Source organism: Plutella xylostella, chromosome 22, assembly GCF_932276165.1.
Source record: "Plutella xylostella chromosome 22, ilPluXylo3.1, whole genome shotgun sequence".
NCBI lineage: Eukaryota > Metazoa > Arthropoda > Insecta > Lepidoptera > Plutellidae > Plutella > Plutella xylostella.
In genome coordinates this window covers 5880723-5900095 of record NC_064002.1, presented here as the reverse complement: position 1 = coordinate 5900095, position 19373 = coordinate 5880723, and the positions used below count along the sequence as shown (strand labels likewise).

At 38.6% G+C, this 19373-nt stretch overlaps 2 protein-coding genes across 2 annotated transcripts in view; both read right to left on the bottom strand.

Annotated features, from left to right (window-relative positions):
* Nucleotides 1-10136, bottom strand: part of LOC105382770 (cardioacceleratory peptide receptor) — a 22008-nt gene extending 11872 nt beyond the window's left edge. Inside the window, exons 1-6 of the mRNA XM_048629154.1 lie at nucleotides 9907-10136; nucleotides 4992-5127; nucleotides 3358-3461; nucleotides 2124-2217; nucleotides 1686-1781; nucleotides 682-864 (exon numbers count right to left, since the gene is read on the bottom strand). Coding sequence (XP_048485111.1) covers nucleotides 682-864; nucleotides 1686-1781; nucleotides 2124-2217; nucleotides 3358-3461; nucleotides 4992-5127; nucleotides 9907-10032 — 739 coding nt within the window. The 5' untranslated portion in view covers nucleotides 10033-10136. The remainder of the gene's footprint in view (nucleotides 1-681; nucleotides 865-1685; nucleotides 1782-2123; nucleotides 2218-3357; nucleotides 3462-4991; nucleotides 5128-9906) is intronic.
* Nucleotides 10047-19373, bottom strand: part of LOC125490286 — a 23343-nt gene continuing 14016 nt past the window's right edge. Inside the window, exon 3 of the mRNA XM_048629098.1 lies at nucleotides 10047-10068. Coding sequence (XP_048485055.1) covers nucleotides 10047-10068 — 22 coding nt within the window. The remainder of the gene's footprint in view (nucleotides 10069-19373) is intronic.

Sequence of the window (19373 nt, the reverse complement as noted above, 5' to 3'; positions counted from 1 at the left end):
GCCATAGAAGTGCTTACAGTCGAGCAAACTCATGATAAATTACCACCAAGATAAACAACCGATAGATATTCAAATCGGTGCCTTTAGCGCGCGCTCAATCTTTTTGTGCCCGAAACAAAAGCATGTCTACTTCATCACTTTAGACATTTTCCGAGATAAATTGATGGGCAAGAAAATTGTACAATGCGGGAAGAATTAACCGGCACGTGACTTGGCCGCATATCAACAACTCCTTTGAAGAATTCTGTTACCAAAATGTAGTCTTAGCGCTATTCAAAGTTGGTATGTTTTAGCTTGCGCTGAAGTCAGGGATCAAATATTTTACGGAATTTCTCCCTCAAGTCTGGGTTAAAATCTAGTTGAACTTGGTGAGTGTGCGCCTTACAGTCAACTTTATTTTTAGGAAACTACCGTTAGTTGCAGAAGTTAAATTTTAATAATAATAAGACTTGACTTTACGAATAGTTTCTTCGTAATCTGTTGGCGTTCAAAATCTATCATCATTATCAACGACAAGATTTTTAATTATGTAAGTAATAACCTAATTGCTAAAGTGGTAAGTACATAACACACTAGCACTTTCACTATAACGTAATGTTAGCTAATAACATTGAATTCTATGTATAGGTAATAAGGACGTTACAATAAAATTCCACTTAAAAACGCATGCAAAATACTCACAAGTCCTAGTGACAGAGGGTCGCTTCCCGAGCACCCGCTGGCTCTTCTGTCGTATCGTGACGACGATGACCCCGTAGCACGCGGATATCGTGAGCGCGGGGGCGACGAACAGGGACACAAACACACTGGTCATCCACACCCGCCACTGCAGCTTGCTTATCGTCGACCAGCATTGTAAGGTCCCTGCGGGAAATATGGTGTGATTTCATTTGTTTTTCGCAGCGGGAAAGAAAGAAGTGAAGAGACGCATAATTTTCTAAGCAGAAAGATTTGCATGTGAGAAAATCAGGCGCTTCTAGAATTCATAAATTCTATAGAGAAACGTTATACCTACCTATAGTTTGATAAGTATAATCATAATTAGGGTCATATTTTCTACACGTTGTACTTAACATTCTGTGTCTTTAACATTCTATTCAATTCTTAGCGTCTCTTTATTAAATTATGTATAAGATTAGGGTAGACTCTTGAACCGACATCGCGGTCTCCTCGTAATAGATGCAAATGGTTATTCCAGTGCTTTTTCTTCCATAAAAAGGTATTTCTTTTATTCTCCCTCGGATATACTCGTTGTCCACTTGCGAGTCCATACAAATGAGCCATCAGAATAAAGGAATAATCATAGAATTCAGGGATAAGCTCAAAGTATCTCCGTAGAATTGTATGGAAGAAGGAAAAAGTGTTTTTATACATAAAACATTCTAAATATGAGTGTACTATTATCCATATTAACATTATAAATAGGAAAGGTTTGAATGTAAGTGACGAATGAACTCAACCGATTACTACTGAACCGATTTTAACAATTCTTTCAGAATGCAATAACGCCAAGTACATTGCCAACGAGTACTGTAGGCTACTTTATATCCCAGTATTCCCACGGGAATTTCTAGAGAAGCAAAGCAAGGCTCTCGCGGAAAAGCAAGTCTAGCTATAGAAATTATCTATATGTAGATACCTATGTCATAATTATGATCTAGTCATTGATAGAAGTACACACGTACCTTGTATGTTTTCTTCGTGAAATAAGAAGAGCATCGGCACGCAGAAGATAAAGCTCAACAGCCACGCGGCTATTATCAACCCACGAGCTCTCCTCCCTATGGAAATATTAATAATTAACAATAACAACATACCAACGTTAATAACAAAATACCATCACACTTTATAGGGTGAGCTCCTATAAGACATACTTAATACAAAAGATATAATCATACTTTATCTAAAGATTATATAAAATATGTGTGCGTTGTATGTTTTTTGTTACGGAAATGCTTGGACTGTCCCTCCTTGACAAAATATTCCCTATTTAGAAAGGGCCTTTTGGCACGAAAATAACAGAGTAAGAGTCTTAAGAAGGTTGCATTATAGGCAAGCATTATAAACCTGTGTAAAACACATAATTATTAAATAAATAAATAATAGCTTAATCAATAACTTACAACTTCCTGTAAAATTCATGGGATGTGTGATGGCGTCGCACCGGTCGATGCTGAGCGCCACCAGCACGTAGTTCGATGAGTATGTCACTACACCCTGTATGTGGAAAAAACTGGCATTATTAAGGTGCGACTTGGTGGCCGACGACATGAGGTGGCAGCATTCGACGGCGAGGCGACGTGACGTCCAAGTCTGCTAGTGATCGTTCCCGCCAAATGGCACCTTTAGCGTGACTGGTCGTGACAGCATTGACTGGATCAACTCTCATGCCAGCTCAAACTATGTAATCTATGCTTTAGGTCGTAAATGTATTTCTGACCCCTAATTAAAAATACCTTATGTAATGATATTTTACTAAAACGATCCTATAAATTTAATACACTAGGTTTATGTGTGTGTGGATGAGTGACAGATGAAGGGCCCACGAGAATACCCTCATCAAATATACATAATTATATATAAATTTTGTATGTGTTATTGTGTATTAAGTTTATATTCTACTTTGTTTATGAACATTAAGTTTAACAAACATGCTTTAACCTCTAAAACAATGTTTGGTGGCGATAAAATACACAGAGCAACCTGAAAACTGAAAAAAATAACAACTGCAACAAGTTAAAATTAATCCTGTTTTTATTTAAGTTCCTTGACTAAAGAAATACTCTTTTAATTAATGGTCCGGAAAGTTATAGCGTCCGTGCAAATGCTAATTCACGATCAGTTAATAAAATTATAATTAAATATTATATTGCCTTGCCTTGGTCGGTTTATTTTTTTTAATGATCAGATAGCGCAGCGGTTGAAACAAGGAGTAAGCTCAAGGTTTGAATCGTGATTGAGATGATTTCAGCCACTAATGGATTAAAACATTATTTGCCATCGCGTCTTAGATAAAGATAAATATCTCAGAATGGCGATTGTCCTTCTCTAATAACATCGATAGTACAGCCGTCTCTTATTGCTTGACTTTTGACACATCTATCAAGAATTTAATATGGAAATGACGTATAATTGATTAACCTTTCCCTGGTTATGATCTAACCGACTGTGGAGAAATTGGAGCTATCTCTGCGATTGTCAAGCGGATTGGAGATATCAATACACACAAACATCGAAGGCTCGAAAACAAACTAATACATACAGTCAAATATTTTCCCCGACCGGGATCTAAACTCGGGACGTTTAAAGAGTCATTTTACTAGATAATTGATTAAAATATAAGTAATTTTGACAAACCTGTAAAAATTTCATGACTCTACAAGCAAATGAGCCTGCCAGCCAAGATATCGTGATCCTTTGAATTAAATCTGGCAGAACACTTATCAGCCCAACCAGAAGATCTGTGAAAGAAAAATCATGTCTTAAATTTCCATCGTTAGCTGGTAAGAAAATGTATAAAAATCTCTTTACGATAAAATGATAAATTATAGGCTCCTTTGAAAGTCTCCCAATTTAGACTTTGTATGGTGATTGAAAAACTGAACGAATGACTAAAGAGATTATTGGAAAAGCCAAAAGAAAACGGTGCCACCACCGTTATAATATAATTTTATTTGAATATGGTTTTAATATTTAGTCAGTATGTTCGTACTTACTTTAGGTAAGTAAATATAACTAAAAAGACAACTTTTACATATACAATTTTTACATACTGACTAAATATTAAAACCATATTCAAATAAAATTATATTATAACGGTGGTGGCACCGTTTTCTTTTGGCTTTTCCAATAATCTCTTTAGTCATTCGTTCAGTTTTTCACTGCCTCTGTGGTCTAGTGGTAGAAGCTTCGCTTCATGACCCAGAGGTCTCGGGTTCGATTCCCGGGTGGGACCATCAATTTGTGTTTCTAAATTGTGGTTCTAAGTTTGGTTAGGACATAGAAGGCTGATCACCTGTTGTCCGAAACAGTGAAACGATCCATGCTGTCGGATGGGCATGTAAAGCAGTCGGTCCTGCGCCTAGCTCTCTCCAGTCGTGTCGGTCAATCCGTCCCATTGGGCTATGAGAGTGATGGAACAGAGAGTGCTCCTGTGTACTGCGCACACACTTGGGCACTATAATCTACTCCTGCGTAGATGGCTGATCTCAATTGAGATTGGCCGCCGTAGTCGAAATTCGGCTAGGAGGACATTATAACTAAAAAACTTTTTATAGCTTATTTCATTCGGTCGTTTTTAAAGATAATAATTATTTCAGCTAACCAATAATTAGAATACCAAAACAGTGTTGAATAATTTGTTCTTTATTAAAATTCTTCACTCAACAAGTTGGTAAAAATTGTTTCGAGTTTGAAAAAAGTTTACGAATTAATTACGAGTTACAGCCTGCTAAAATATTCCCAACGTTATTTTAGTCTTTAAAAATGATTACTAATAAATCAGTACTTAAAGGATACAATCCATCGTAGTTAAGAACAACTTCTACGACCCTTACCTAATCATCAAAACAGACGCATACTAAACTCTGAGGAGTTTCGCTTATGGTAAAAAGCCGTTTCCGTCGGACACTATAATTATATTACAGTAAAACACTCTTTTATATAATAAGTAGCTGTTCCTTCGCTTCGCTTCGCCTTAAAAAGTTTTCCCGTAGGAATTCCGGGGTAAAAAGTAGCCTATGTTCTTTCTCAGGGTCTAGACTATCTGTATACCAAATTTCATTCAAATCCGTTCAGTAGTTTTGACGTGAAAGAGTAACAGACAGACAGACACACAGACATAGTTACTTTCGCATTTATAATATTAGTTAGGATAGTTAGGATTAGGATAAGAGACCTTGTTACTAATGGGAAGTAGGTACTTTTATTTGTTTAATTTGACAACGTTTTTGTTTCTTTAGTAATGTTCTTTAGACAATCCCCTATCTCACCGGCTATAGCCAGCTGCATGATGAAGAACTTCATGCGGCTCTTCCTGGTCTTGGCGAGCAGCAGCGCGAGCAGCACGGTGGCGTTGCCGGCCACGATCGCCGCCAGCAGCGCCCACAGGATCGCCAGCTGCGCCGTCTGGAATAGGGCCGTGGGTCAGGTTGGTGACAGATTTGGCCACTATTAGAGCCAAAAATTTGTTGGGTTTCCAGATTTGGCCACGATTAGGGCCTCAGATAAGTTGGGTGTCCAGATTTGGAAATGATTAGGGCCGCAGATTAGTTGGGTTTCCAGATTTGGCCACGATTAGGGCCTCAGATAAGTTGGGTGTCCAGATTTGGCCATGATTAGGGCCGCAGATTAGTTGGGTGACAGATTTGGCCACGATTAGGGCTGCAGATTAGTTTGGTGACAGGTTTGGCCATGATTGGGGCAACAGATTAGTTGGGTGTTCTGATTTGGCCACGATTAGGGCCGCAAATAAGTTGGGTGGGGTTGTGACTCGGGTGTGTCAAAATTGAAACACACCCGAGTCCGCGTTGTTACATATGGGTTTAATAGCTATCGAATAACCAGTGTGAGAACTGTTATACACTTGCGAGCAATAAAGAAGTTCCACCACAAAATGCCGATACAAAGTGGCCTAAATTTTTAAAATATAGTCGTAACTGTAATGATCTTTGCTCGACAACGTTTTAACTACAATTTTATATTGTTAGGATAGAGTTCTTATACAGTGAGTTATTTATTGTATACTATAACTTATATCTTTTGTAGTGACTAGGAGGGCATATTAACTCAGTATCACGAAGGCAGGAATATCCTTTTGCAAATGAATTAGATGGAGCATCTCGCACATCGATGCCTTCAACTATTCAACCTACGGAGTAAAGGATGAAAAGGTAAGGGAAATGCAGAAATATTGTCAGGAAAGTCACGTACTGATTCCTTCGACAACGGAGATCATGTCCTCTTCTATGTACGCTGATGTTCTTGCTTTGTAGGTTGTATTAGCTTAATAGTCATCTTATCCCTTTGGCTAGATTCAGATGATTTTTTCATATTATTATGTATGTGCGAAGTAGATCTTGATCTATTTTTCACAAGCATTCCAAAGGTGAGGCAGGCGATTAGCAGACATTTTTTTGGTGCAAGCGATAAACCTTAAATAAGCTGTATTTAAGTTTTGTATATTTAATTTTGTAAACTAGTATATTACTTTACTAAGTAGGTGATTATATTATAGAAGAATGTACTATGTTTCTCGTAAATAGTGCGTTTTACTAATTAAGCGCTTATCACTTTTTTTCTTCTTATTCTGTAATCTATCAGTGGTCTCTTTAAATGGCTTATTGATTCTAGAATAATAATACTTTACTGTGTAATGAATAGCTGTTAGCGACCCGACAATTATAAAATAAAATAAAATAAAAAAATGTATAAGTACCAAGTAAAAAGGACTTAAAAAAAGACAAATTGAATGTATTGTGCTGATATGCAGCTTTACAAATAAAATATGTTTTTTTATATTTTTTAAGCCTGAAACATATACTAAAAAAGCAGCGGTCCCTTTGTGAGTCGTGTTACATTCGAATATGTATGAGGCGAATCCCTTTCGTTTGCATTTCATACAGTGATATCAAAGCTATTCTGAACAAATCTGGACTAGCAAAGAGATTATACAATAACAATTTCAAAAAGATCAAGTGGACTGCCAGAAAATTTACATAGCAAGTGCGAGTTGGGAATACTGAAGCTGTCGTCTAGACTCATACATTAGGGTTGAGCCCCATCTCGCAAGCACAATTAAGGACGGAGCAGCTAATGGCCTGAAAGGAACATACGAGGCACATAATCAAACTCCGGATAGGTTCTAATCTTTGTTCATTTGCTGGAGATACAGCAGAGTAGTAGGTAGGTACTGTCTTGTGATTTTCTTTATATTTATACGTGTCATGATAAAAAATATCGTGCTACTTCACTATTAATATCGGACAATGTACCTAATCAATTTGTTATTATTAAAATTTAAGATACACTTCATTCTATTCTATTCTATTCTCTGTGGGGGTGTCAGTACCTGCACCTGGCTCTCTCGAGTGGAACCTTTGTGCATATCCCCTAGGTCTAAACTGCCTTCCTACAACAACAAGCCGAATACTTGGTCACCGGATCTGAACGCCTACAGGAGAGGATGACCGCTGGGGCTGTCGCCGCTTCAGAACAACGGAACATGGAAAGGAGGATGCACAATTTAACATCGCAAGGGCGTGTCCAAGGGTTCCTCCAGGCTTTTAAAGCAGCTGCCTCAAGCCTTATAGGAAAACCACAGAGGACACCCGAGAGGCGCCAAATCTCCAGAGAACCTAAAACTGGAAAAAGGCTTGCCCAGAGGAAAATTACTCGAGCGGATATGGGCCAGGTGGTCCCACCGAAGCTGAAAACAGCTACCACCTCAAACGACCATCTAGAGAATGCCGCCATCGAATTTATGGCAATTACAACCGCCACAAAGCAGGTAAATCTCTTGTCCTGCAAAACGATCATGCAGACCTACAGGCAAGAGAACGAAAGCCGGCTAAAAGTTTTACTCGAGGAGGCCGAAGCCTGCATATACGATAACAGTAGTTGCCAAGTCCTCAGAGGCAAAATGACTGGAGCGTATATGGCGGCTTATAGCGAGGAATGCCGATTCGTGCCCTGGGAACGCAACATCCCGAAACTCACTCTCCCACACAACAACCAAATGGTGGTCGTAGCTCAGTGTACCAGGATTATGCTAGAGGACAAAATCCTAGCAAAAGCGGAAACCATTAACGCTACCTGGAATAGCTGGACGATGCCCACCATCGCTTGGGTGAACGGGGTACCTGGATGTGGGAAGACAACCTGGGTGGTAAATAACTTCGATGTGAGCAAAGACACCATTATCACCACGACAACTGAGGCGGCCGTCGATATACGAAACAGGCTAGCGCATAGGATCGGGGACATGGTTAGAACTAGGGTACGTACGATGGCATCAGTCCTAGTAAACGGCTTTAGAGAACATGTCGGATGCCAACGCCTGATAATTGACGAGGCCCTGATGAACCATTTCGGGGCAATCGTAATTGCCGCCCGCCTGTCCCGTGCCAGTGATATTGCTCTAATCGGAGACATCAACCAGCTACCGTACATAGACAGAGAGAACCTATTCGAACTAAGGTACAGTCGCCCAACACTGGTAGCAAACATCACCCAGGAGCTGTTGTGCTCATACAGAAACCCCATGGATGTTGCATACGCCCTAAGAGAAGTATACTCAGGCATATACGCAGCCACAACGCGTATCCAATCCCTGCAGCTGAAAAGGTTTACAGACGCAGCAATTCCAAAATCCCAAACCAACACTCTATTCCTGACGCATACACAGGAAGAAAAAGAGACCCTGACCAGCCAAGGGTTTGGAGAAGGAACGGGATCACGCGTCTTAACCATACACGAAGCACAGGGATTGACGTACGAATCCGTCATTATCATAAAAACAAAAGATAAAATAAAGTTGCACGATAGCATACCTCACGCAGTAGTGGCGCTGTCGAGGCACACCTCCGCCTGCACCTACTATGCGGATGACACCGAGGACGCTATCGGCAACCTCGCTAAAACGGCAATAACAGCACCGAAGAAACGGATCCTCGAGTACAACCTAAAGATGGCAATAAAAAATCGGGACAAAGAGGTCGTTGCCCAGCAATCAAGGCTTTTGGCAACGCAAAATGGAGCGGAATAGGAGAATTTTGATTTTAATTTTATATTGACGGCCAAACCGTATTGCATGTATTTTATAGTTTTGTTATGTATAGTATATAGCATGTATTGTATAGTTTTGATATGTAGGTATTGTATAGTATATCATGAATTAATATTATCTGTATAAGAACTAACCAATAAAATTAAGATAGTTTTAAGAACACTGTCACACATTAACACCAGGCAAAACAACAGCGATGACAAAAGGAGTGTGTGGCCACTGACAGGCGTCTGTTAAGTTCTCTGAAGACAGCTGACACTGGCCCTACCCTTCAAATGTTTGTTGCCATTATAATTGTAAGTGTGACTGTGTGAAACAAAGAAAAAAAAAAAAAAAAAAAAAAAAAACAAGAAATGCACAACTGGGGGTTTTTAGTCGCTTAAAGGCCGACACTACCTGGGTCCCCTTCCCAGGTGTCTGTGTAGATTTTCCTCCAGGAGAGAAAAAAAAAAAAATTATTAATAATATATAGGTATATATATATAAAAGATAAAATATATATATTATAAGCTTCCACATTGAGTAGTGAGTAGTTAAAAGATGAAGACAAAAAACAACCAAACTCTCACAATATATTGATCTCTCAAAAAGGCACGGACATAAAGTCTGTGGAGTGATAATAAAATCTTTAAAAAAAAAAAAAAAAAAAAAAAAAAAAAAAAACTGCCTTCCTAAGCTTGGACCATTTCCCACCACGCTGGTCCACTGCGGGTTGGTGGGTTCACATATCTAGATGTGCTAAGTCTAGATATGCAGGTTTCCTCACGATGTTTTCCTTCACCGTAAGAGCGATGGTATACATTGTACTTAAATTCAGAAAAGAACTCATTGGTACATGTCAGCGCCGGGATTCGAAACCGCATCTCTGGCGTGAGAAGCGGGCGCTTACCCGACTGAGCTAACACCGCTTTCTTGATACACTTTCTAAGACATGTCTTACCTTTAAATTATTTAGGATTTTTTGCTAATTAACACTCTATCCGATAAGTGATGCCGAACGTCAGTGATCGGGCTAAAGTACAACGTTAAGACAGTTTTTTATCCACTTAATGCTAGCAAATCATTAAGATAATCAGAACAGAAACGCGTAACCATCCACGCAACAGTTTCCAAATTCTTACCTGATAAAAGTAGAACTTATTGATGACGGTGTCATTTCTGGACAAGTTGGCATAGAGGGTGTCATTGAACCCCGCGTCGTCCACACTGCTGCAGTTGAGGCAGTCCAGGGCTCCGGGAGCCGCCATGTCTCCATCCTCAATCACATCTTGAGCTCGGGATACCTGGGGAGAGGCAATGCGGTTATTGTAGAAAGAAAAAAAAGTTTATAGACTCACGAGCAATGAAAAAGTTCCAGTGACATACCATCAAAATGCTAACGGAAAAAACTAGCTTAGTGAAGCCGTCCGAATGATGCGATTTAACAGCGCAGCGTAAATATTTTCATGTAAATGTGTGTCATTAAATGTTTTTAAAAATTGTGTTCTTTTGATGTCGGAATTTTGTATATTTAGGTAGGTCATCTATGAAGGACCAAAATATTATCCAGAATTAGTCCCTAAATCACGACTTTTCGTCATTTTTTACCACCTTAGCAACTCTAGATTTCTGACATTAATTAGGTATGTCAAAACTGCATTGCAACTGAAAGTTACCTCGAAAATTGCACAGAGCCGGGGCTAATTCTCGCGTATTCATTATGAATTTAATTTACATTCCGAGCGAGCTTACCCGTTACTGAGTCGACTGAATTTAAACTTCAAGTTTAGCTTAAAAAATCAAATATAACTTTAAAATGAGAGATTGTGAAAAAAACGACGATTTCACTTTATATTATAGCCATAAGCAATTATTCAATTCGTGCTGCTGTTAAATTAATTTTCTAGTTATGATGAGATTTGGAGTAGAAGCTTGTTTGTAATACAAGCAAATATTTACCCAATCAATATTTCATTTCATTTAGATAAACAAAAGTAGGCGCCAGCAGCTATTGACGAGATATTGATATTATTTATATAATTAATTGAAAATGCGACATTTCTAGGGCTCCATTCTGAGGTCTTCAAATCATTAAATATTATGAGGCCTATCCGTGCCATACAAGTACATAAGTACATTACAAGCATAGATAGAAACCATTATGATAAAATAAGATTTAATGACTTGTAAACTGCTTAAATAATGATAGAACTTAAATACAATTATTCGTATGGAACTGCTGGTTCTATACAAGTAATTGAATCTTCTTTTGTGGAACTGGTTCCAAAACTCCAGTTTCAAAGACGGCCGAAGCGGAATAATATTTTCGATATCAAGTTTGGCACCTACTTACAACTTCCATGAGTTGGGAGTTTGGGACATAAAAGCTTTGCAAACCACTCGCAGTCAAGCTAGATTCAAACTATTACTACAAAAGTCTGACGAAATCATAATAATATTATATTAAAGTTTTTTTTGTGTCATGTCATGAAGTGATCGAGACCTGTTTAATTTCAGGATAAACAGGTTTTCAAAATAAATATTTAGTCATTGGTAAAGAAACTCGGTAATCTATGTAGTCAAGTTTCAGGGAAAAGGTAAATGATTACTATTGTAGTGTTATAATATTTAGGAAATTTATCTTAAAAATTGAACGGTGGAAGTCTGGAAAACGAAACGAAACTCTAGGAAAAAGAGCTATTCCTAGTACAGAAAATCAACGTACGAAAGAAATTGGAGAACTGAATGGAATGGCTTTGTATGTATGTAGGTAGTCGTAACATGTTATCTGGTTTGTATACAATACTCGGCTCTAGGGGGATACAATCACTCGCAACATTCAGTCACATATCCGGTATTCAATAAAAATAGTGTAAAGATTAGACTGTCAGTCAGATTAGAGCGGTGGTAGCTCAGTCGGGTAAGCGCCCGCTTCTCAAGCAAGAGATGCGGGTTCGAATCCCGGCGCTGACATGTACCAATGAGTTTTTTTAACTTAAGTACAATGTATACCATCGCTCTTACGGTGAAGGAAAAACATCGTGAGGAAACCTGCATATCTAGATTTAGCACATCTAGATATGTGAACCCACCAACCCGCAGTGGACCAGCGTGGTGGGAAATGGTCCAAGCTTAGGAAGGCAGTTTAGACCTTGGGGATATGCACAAAGGTTCCACTCGAGAGAGCCAGGTGCAGGTACTTACACCCCTACAGAGAATAGAATAGAATAGAATAGACTGTCAGTGAAATTGTAAAAACATATTGCTGGTCCTCAAACCCGCTTTACTAATTAAATTAGTATTTGAATTAAGACAGAAACGTCTAAAATAGAGAGTTCTTTAAAAAATATATTATCTTAACACCTTATCAAAACCCGTATTTAAAATTTATATGAATCAAAATTATATCAACCGTTTCAGTGTTTGTAAAATTTAGAGAATAATATATAACTAGATGAGGGAATTTAGTATTTAAATAAAATATATTGATAATGAAAATAGCAAAACATTCATAATAGTAATCCCGACGTTAAAATACCTGACTTTATTGAACCCAAAATAATTACTAATTAGTGTAACAAATTAAAGATGCCTGTGAAGATTGGAATGACAGTTTCTTAAATAACTTTACTGTACAGTGCGACAAACTTATCTGTCCGGTGAGAGCGAACTAAAATGATCCATATCTCATTACTTACTAATGAATTGTGTATTGTAAAAGATTAGATGGGTTTATTAACACCGCAAGAGCGAATTAACAATACGAGCAAACTGAAAATCTTATAGAATTAAGAAATATTAGGCATATATGTGAGCTGTCACCGGAACAGATAAGTTTGTGGCACTATATTTTAGTTTCTTTAACATCTGTGAAATATTTAAACTTAAAATAAGTAGTGTATTTTATCTTGAAAATCTAGTTACATTCTTAAATATAGGCAGAATGAACTAGGTATTTCAATTTATGGTTATTCAAACTCGTGGAAAATCCTTATACCTATTCAATTACACCAAAAATAACAGGCACTATTAATTTAAACAATCCTTTTGATTTTCTAATATAAATCCGAGGAAATTGTTAAAAGAAATTAGAAACATGCGGCGAGCGCTTTATATGGCCAGAAACTTGCTCAAATAATACGTGCTGTGGTTTGATAGTTTGACGAAAACTATAAAAGTTTACGTTTTCTCGCATACAAAGTGGCGCCTCTTGAGGACTCTATTGTAAAACTATTGACGGATAATGTATGCAGATGACAGAAGAAAACGGAATCATTTTTCGTTTTCTTAAATTGCAAAACTCGCACTAGAGGCCCTGGGCCCAGTGGAAACAGTAAACCTCGTCGTTTAACTAACATTCTATGTAAAATTCCAACTGAACACAAACATCCTTACCTATTTATATTTTCCACGCGAATTTATCTTGTACCTACCTTTCTATTTATTCTGCGTATGCAAATGCGACGACCTACCACAGTGGAAGCTCAGTCTTGCTTATTGCTAGCTTTTATAATGTTTATTCTACAGAGAATAAAGACTAATTTTGCACGCAAAATATCAACTTTGTTTAGCCTCGGTGTGTACTGTGTACTATCGTACATTATAATTATAAGCCAGAGTCTGCATAATGATATTATGAACGCCCAGCCACGGCGGCCATTCAAAGCAGTGTGCAATTGTGTTGATGGCCACTAGGGCATGCAATACCGTAATACCGGTATCCGTAATACCGGGATCCCGGACCAAATTTCAGCTTTTTTCAATACCGGTATTGAAAGTTAATACCGGTATTGAAGTAATACCGGAATAGGACGTTTTTAGGCTATAAATAAAGCGATTAAGATTTAGTTAGCCTTGTGTTCCTATATTCTGTGAAAGCGCACTTGTTCCCAACCGTTTAATGCAGTTTTCGGCTGCTAGAAATCTACTGTTGACCATGCGTAAACCGACACCGAATGAAAAAAATAATTTATTCTAAAATTTAAACTCGATAACTGAAGTCTCGTAAAAATCTACAACAAAATACAGAATATGATTGCATTTTCTTGTTTTATTCTGACGTATACGACCTTTAAAGACAGTATATGCCATTTATTACAAGGAAGTCTAATACCGGTATTAATACCGGGATCCCGGTATTGAGTTGTAATACCGGAACTCAATACCGGTATTGAAAATTGTTCCGGTATTGCATGCCCTAATGGCCACCCTTCTTTATCGTTCATAATCACGAGTCTTTGTTTATGTTTATAACATATTTCCTCCTATAGTACAGGCTAGACCTAGTTTAAGTGGAATAAAAATTGTATCCAACATATTCTAACCATTACACGTACCTACTTTACTTAAGTTAAGTCTTAAATTGTGTACTTATCAGCGTTTAATAAAAAAATGTTAGTAAGTACCTGCCTATAGATTTCTAATTGTTTTAAATTATGTTAATAACGCAGTATAAGGTAAATGTAAACTAACATAATTATGTGTAATATGTGTTGCATGTGTTTTTTAAATAAATAAATTTTGAATTTGAATTTTGAATTTGAATAAGTGCGGCTACGGTTCAAATTGTTTCTTTTCAAAGTTAATATTTGACAATTATTTTATAATTTTGACTAGATACTTACCTATATAAACTTTGTTTAGTTTCAAAATTATCTTTTCTAGGTTACGCTCTCCACGACTACATTATTTTGTCAGGTAGTTACTGCGAAGTTGAAGAAGACTGAGAAATTGGTATTTTTTTATTTATTTACCGCAATCAATTGGCTCCCAGTTCTGTAATAAGCTGAAATATTTACGCCGCAACATTCGTTGATTCAATGGTATTTGACAAAGAACACTTACGCACTAGCGGTTGCGGTCATAGGCAGTTCCATATAAATTAAATTCCATTAAATTAGTTCCATACTAAATTGTAAAAGCGGCTAGCCGCTACGAAATTTCATACAACCGCAAAATTGCAACCCAATTGAGAAGGACCCAAAACAACCTACCTTTTTAATTTTTAGTACTAAGTGGTTCTACAGGATTGGAAAACCATTTAAGGCGATTCTTGACATCGGGAACTTCGATGTTCATCGAAGTGTATCGAACACAAAACATAGTTGATTATACAGGATGTTGCAAAAAGCCGAAACCTACATGTGAAGCATGGTATATCTAAGGGCCAAATTCACGGGTTGCACAGAAATCTAAGTTTTATTAAACTACGATTTCATTAATCACGATTGCCGATTTCGTCTAACTGCGTTTAGAGTAACCTGAAATTCACCGGTGCTATTTTAATCTCGTTTACGTCACCGGTGTTTCAGCTACAGACGAGCCAGCAACACTGAAATGCGTTTAGTTATTGCGTCGCGCCGTACATACTTTTTGCGTATTTTGATTTCGAGCAATGGAGTAACAAAACGTTTTAACACATTATAAAACAAAAAAATAATATAAATGTCGTTGTCAAAGCGTTGTTATTTGCTCAGTGGTTTGTTTATGACGTTTGACAATGACAGCTTTCTATAACTGCGTTTAGCAACGCTAACTGGCCAATTTATAGCAGTTACAGCAGTAACTGCGTTTTGCTCTAATCTTGGTTAATATTGGTCGGTGAAAATCGAAATGAGCGTATAAGCTCGTTTAGAGCATAAACTGCGTTTTCGATCTGTTGAAGCACAACACTACGTGTGCGCCCCATCACTAGACGAGTGACGGCGCCCCCCCGCGCCCCGCACCCTCGCAGGCGCAGAGGCAGACTACGCGCCGCCATTCTGAGACTGCAAGCCATTCGATCAACATAACCAATATTTCTTTGATTTTGAAAAGCTGATAAAGTCAATATATTTCTTGTAAAACGGATCTCCAACCTAGTTCTCATTGAGTAGATACCTGCGCCACCAAGTTTTCGAGCCGGATACGGGCTTTTTGGAAGATCTGAAGACCAGGCGAGACGAAAATCGGAATCCCGAGGCACGTATCGGCGAGGTCGTCCAAGGGCAAGGTAGAAGATCCACGCGGCACCAATCTGCTATTCGCCGTGAACTCCACGAAAATAATCAAGATACAACATTCTACGGCCAGTCTCGAATCTCAAGAATCACAAGAAAAACCAGAAACCACGACCAGAATCGAAAAACCAGGAAAAGAGGTTACAGTGTGGTATTGCTGTGAGTTCGTTCCAATTTCAATTATCCCCTGTGTGCACAATTCAATTCACTATCTTTTTTCCTAGTAAAAATCACGTAACAATAATAATTATCCCGTTTTAATCATCAATTCATTTTGTTAAAATTACCATTTTGAGTGTCATAACCTAATTATCTCCCATTTCTCCCGTCACCTGTCTATTTTTACACAATCGAAAGCGCATATTATTCATAAATAATCGAATCTATTCCCAATTTTAACCTACGTGTTTGCGTACCCACGTCATTAAATTATTGAAATCCATTTGCATCTGTCAATCCATTCAAGTTTATTCAGTTCAAAGGCCATATTTGTTTCAATGAACAGCTGTTTTCCCCAACACAGTGTATATTTTTAACAAATTGCATATTTTTTCTCGTTTTTTAACATATTGTTTTTATCTCATACATTCCAGTGAATCCGTCAGCATCGCTGTCGCGCAGGTGGTGCGTGCGCCGAACCGCCTCTAACCGGTTACGCAAGCTGAGGTGGCTTCGATGTTTGCATTGCTTGCGTGAGCTCTTCTGCTGACCCATAGTTCGCCTGTTAAAATTTAAGTATCGCTTCATACACTTCGAGCTTGTTTCACTATTTTCACAAATTTTACTTTATAAACAAAGTGTAAAACAGCTATAAACATTGATCGAATGGATTGCAGTCTCAGAATCATCTGAGAGACTTGGGCACCAGTTATCTTAGCTTAACTTCATTTCTTAGCCCACTCCATTAAGCCACAACTATTATTGGCAACATTACGCCATAAGTTTTGGATTATCAATGGGCGTAATTTAACTAGAAAAGTAACTCATACTTGCATAACTTGTCTTAGATTTTCAGGTAAAACTTACCAACCCATCATGGGTAACCTCCCAAAGCAGAGGCTACAAGCTGACTATCCATTCGCAAACACAGCAGTCGATTATGCGGGACCAATCCTGATAGCGAACAAAAAGGGTCGTGGCAGTCAGCTGAAAAAAGCATACATAGCCATTTTTGTATGTATGGCAGTACGAGCTGTGCACATAGAGCTCGTCACCGACTTAACTTCCCAGGGCTACATGGCCATGCTTAATCGTCTAATTTGCCGCAGGGGCAAGCCAGCCTCCATAACATCCGATAATGCTAAATGTTTTATTGGTACCTTTAATGAATTACCTAAATTTTTGAAACAAAATTCCAATAACATAATTAATGAAGCAGCTAAGATTCAAATTGAATTCAAATTCTCTCCACCATACAGTCCGCACTTCAATGGGTTAGCAGAAGCGTCAGTGAAGTCAGTCAAACATCACCTAAAACGAGTTTTATCAATGACTCACCTAGATTATGAAGAAATGTACACTGTCTTGGTTCAAATAGAGGCAATTCTTAATTCCAGACCCATAACCCCTATTTCATCTGATCCATCTGATCTAGTAGCTCTCACTCCTGCACATTTTCTGATTGGACGAACGCTCACAATGCTACCTGCACCTCAGGTCGACAACGCTCCAATCAACACACTCTCTCGATACAAACGAGTCCAAGCATTGAAAGCACACTTCTGGAATCGCTATTATAAGGAGTATATTTCAGCATTACAGATTCGCAGCAAGTGGCACACCAATCGAGGTCAACTACAGCTTGGGCAGATGGTCCTCATCAAAGATGACCGGCTCCCACCCAACAGATGGCTGCTCGGTCGCATCACAGCCGTCTACCCTGGCACCGACGGCATCAACCGCGTGGCAGACGTCCTCTCCACTTCGGGGACCTTGAGACGGGCTTACAACCGGCTCTGCCCTCTACCCATGACGTTGGACCAGGATACTCCAGCTCCAAGGGGCCCAGCTTGTTGAAGCACAACACTACGTGTGCGCCCCATCACTAGACGAGTGACGGCGCCCCCCCGCGCCCCGCACCCTCGCAGGCGCAGAGGCAGACTACGCGCCGCCATTCTGAGACTGCAAGCCATTCGATCAACATAACCAATATTTCTTTGATTTTGAAAAGCTGATAAAGTCAATATATTTCTTGTAAAACGGATCTCCAACCTAGTTCTCATTGAGTAGATACCTGCGCCACCACGATCCTTCTAACGACGTTTAATTACTTCGGTGAATTTGGCCCTAAGCCGGATAATGAAATGAGAATTTCAAAATTCGCGCCTAAGTAAGTATACCCTTTTTGCAACAGCCTGTATGTTTCACATTATATCGTGTATGTGGTTAGGAGTGGCCGTGACACCCCGGAATCAAGTCCCAAAGGGCATTTGTCACAAAGCAAGCGTTTGGCATTTATACCACTATCAAACGAGCCATGGAATTAAGTGACGTAAAGTCTGCACCGGACAGAGAATCAGATGCCCGAAGATCGAAACTAAGCATGGGAAATATTTATTTATACTTTGTGAAATATAGCAGGAGTCCTATTCTGACAGCTGTTAAATATAAACACTCACACCTTGTACTAATGTACTCCCTAGCGGGGTAGGCAGAGGTGCATTGCTGCACCCACTTTTCGCCAGTGCTATGTTAGTCCCAATGTAATAGGGGGCGGGCCTATTGGCATTTTACGGGCACATCCAAGACCCGAGAACAAAAATCTGTGTTTGAACAAATATCTGCCCCAGCCGGGAATCGAACCCGGGACCTTCGGCTCAGTAGTCAGGGTTACAAACCACTACGCCATTTGGTCGTCATTTATTTATTTATACTTTGTGTAATATAGCATGAGTCCTATTCTGCTGTTAAATTACCTACCTTAAAATAAATTGTATTTGTCATTTGTTCATTTTCAAGGGAAAACAACCCAGTCTGGTAAGTTCCAGACATAAGCATGTCAATCAAAAGTCTTAAGAATACTTCGGATTATATGTTTGTGTTGTGTGATATCGAGAGTAATGTTTGTTATTTACTATGGAGAAGTTATTCTTATTCTACTCCACCGACCATCTACACGAGCCCGTAATTAAAGCAAAAGACGATTTTCCTTAATTTAAAATCATTCTTAATTAAGAATTAATTACAGCCCGTAGTCGTAAACAACGGATTGTCGTCAAACGCATCAACAAATACGACCGTAACTTGGAATGAAACAATGGAATGCTCCTCACTAATTCATAAATAACAAAATCTAAGGAAGTCAAGCAAAATCACAAATACCTGTAGAATCAATTCAATCAATTATTCATTGATAATTATAGGAATTGTCGTTAGGAATTTTCCTAAAAGCCAGCTGAAGCTACAGCTAAAAAAAATACACGAAATAAATTATAACACTCGCTGTGAAGCTAAAGGAAGGGGGAATCCCACGCATTTGATCCTAGGATGGACAGAATTATTCACAAAGGCCTGCCTAGACACAATTCTGCTGTCATCAACTGTGCTTACACTAAGCTCTCAAAGGTACTCAACCCACGACACTTGGCCCGGGCTTCCCCGCAGACTGCTAT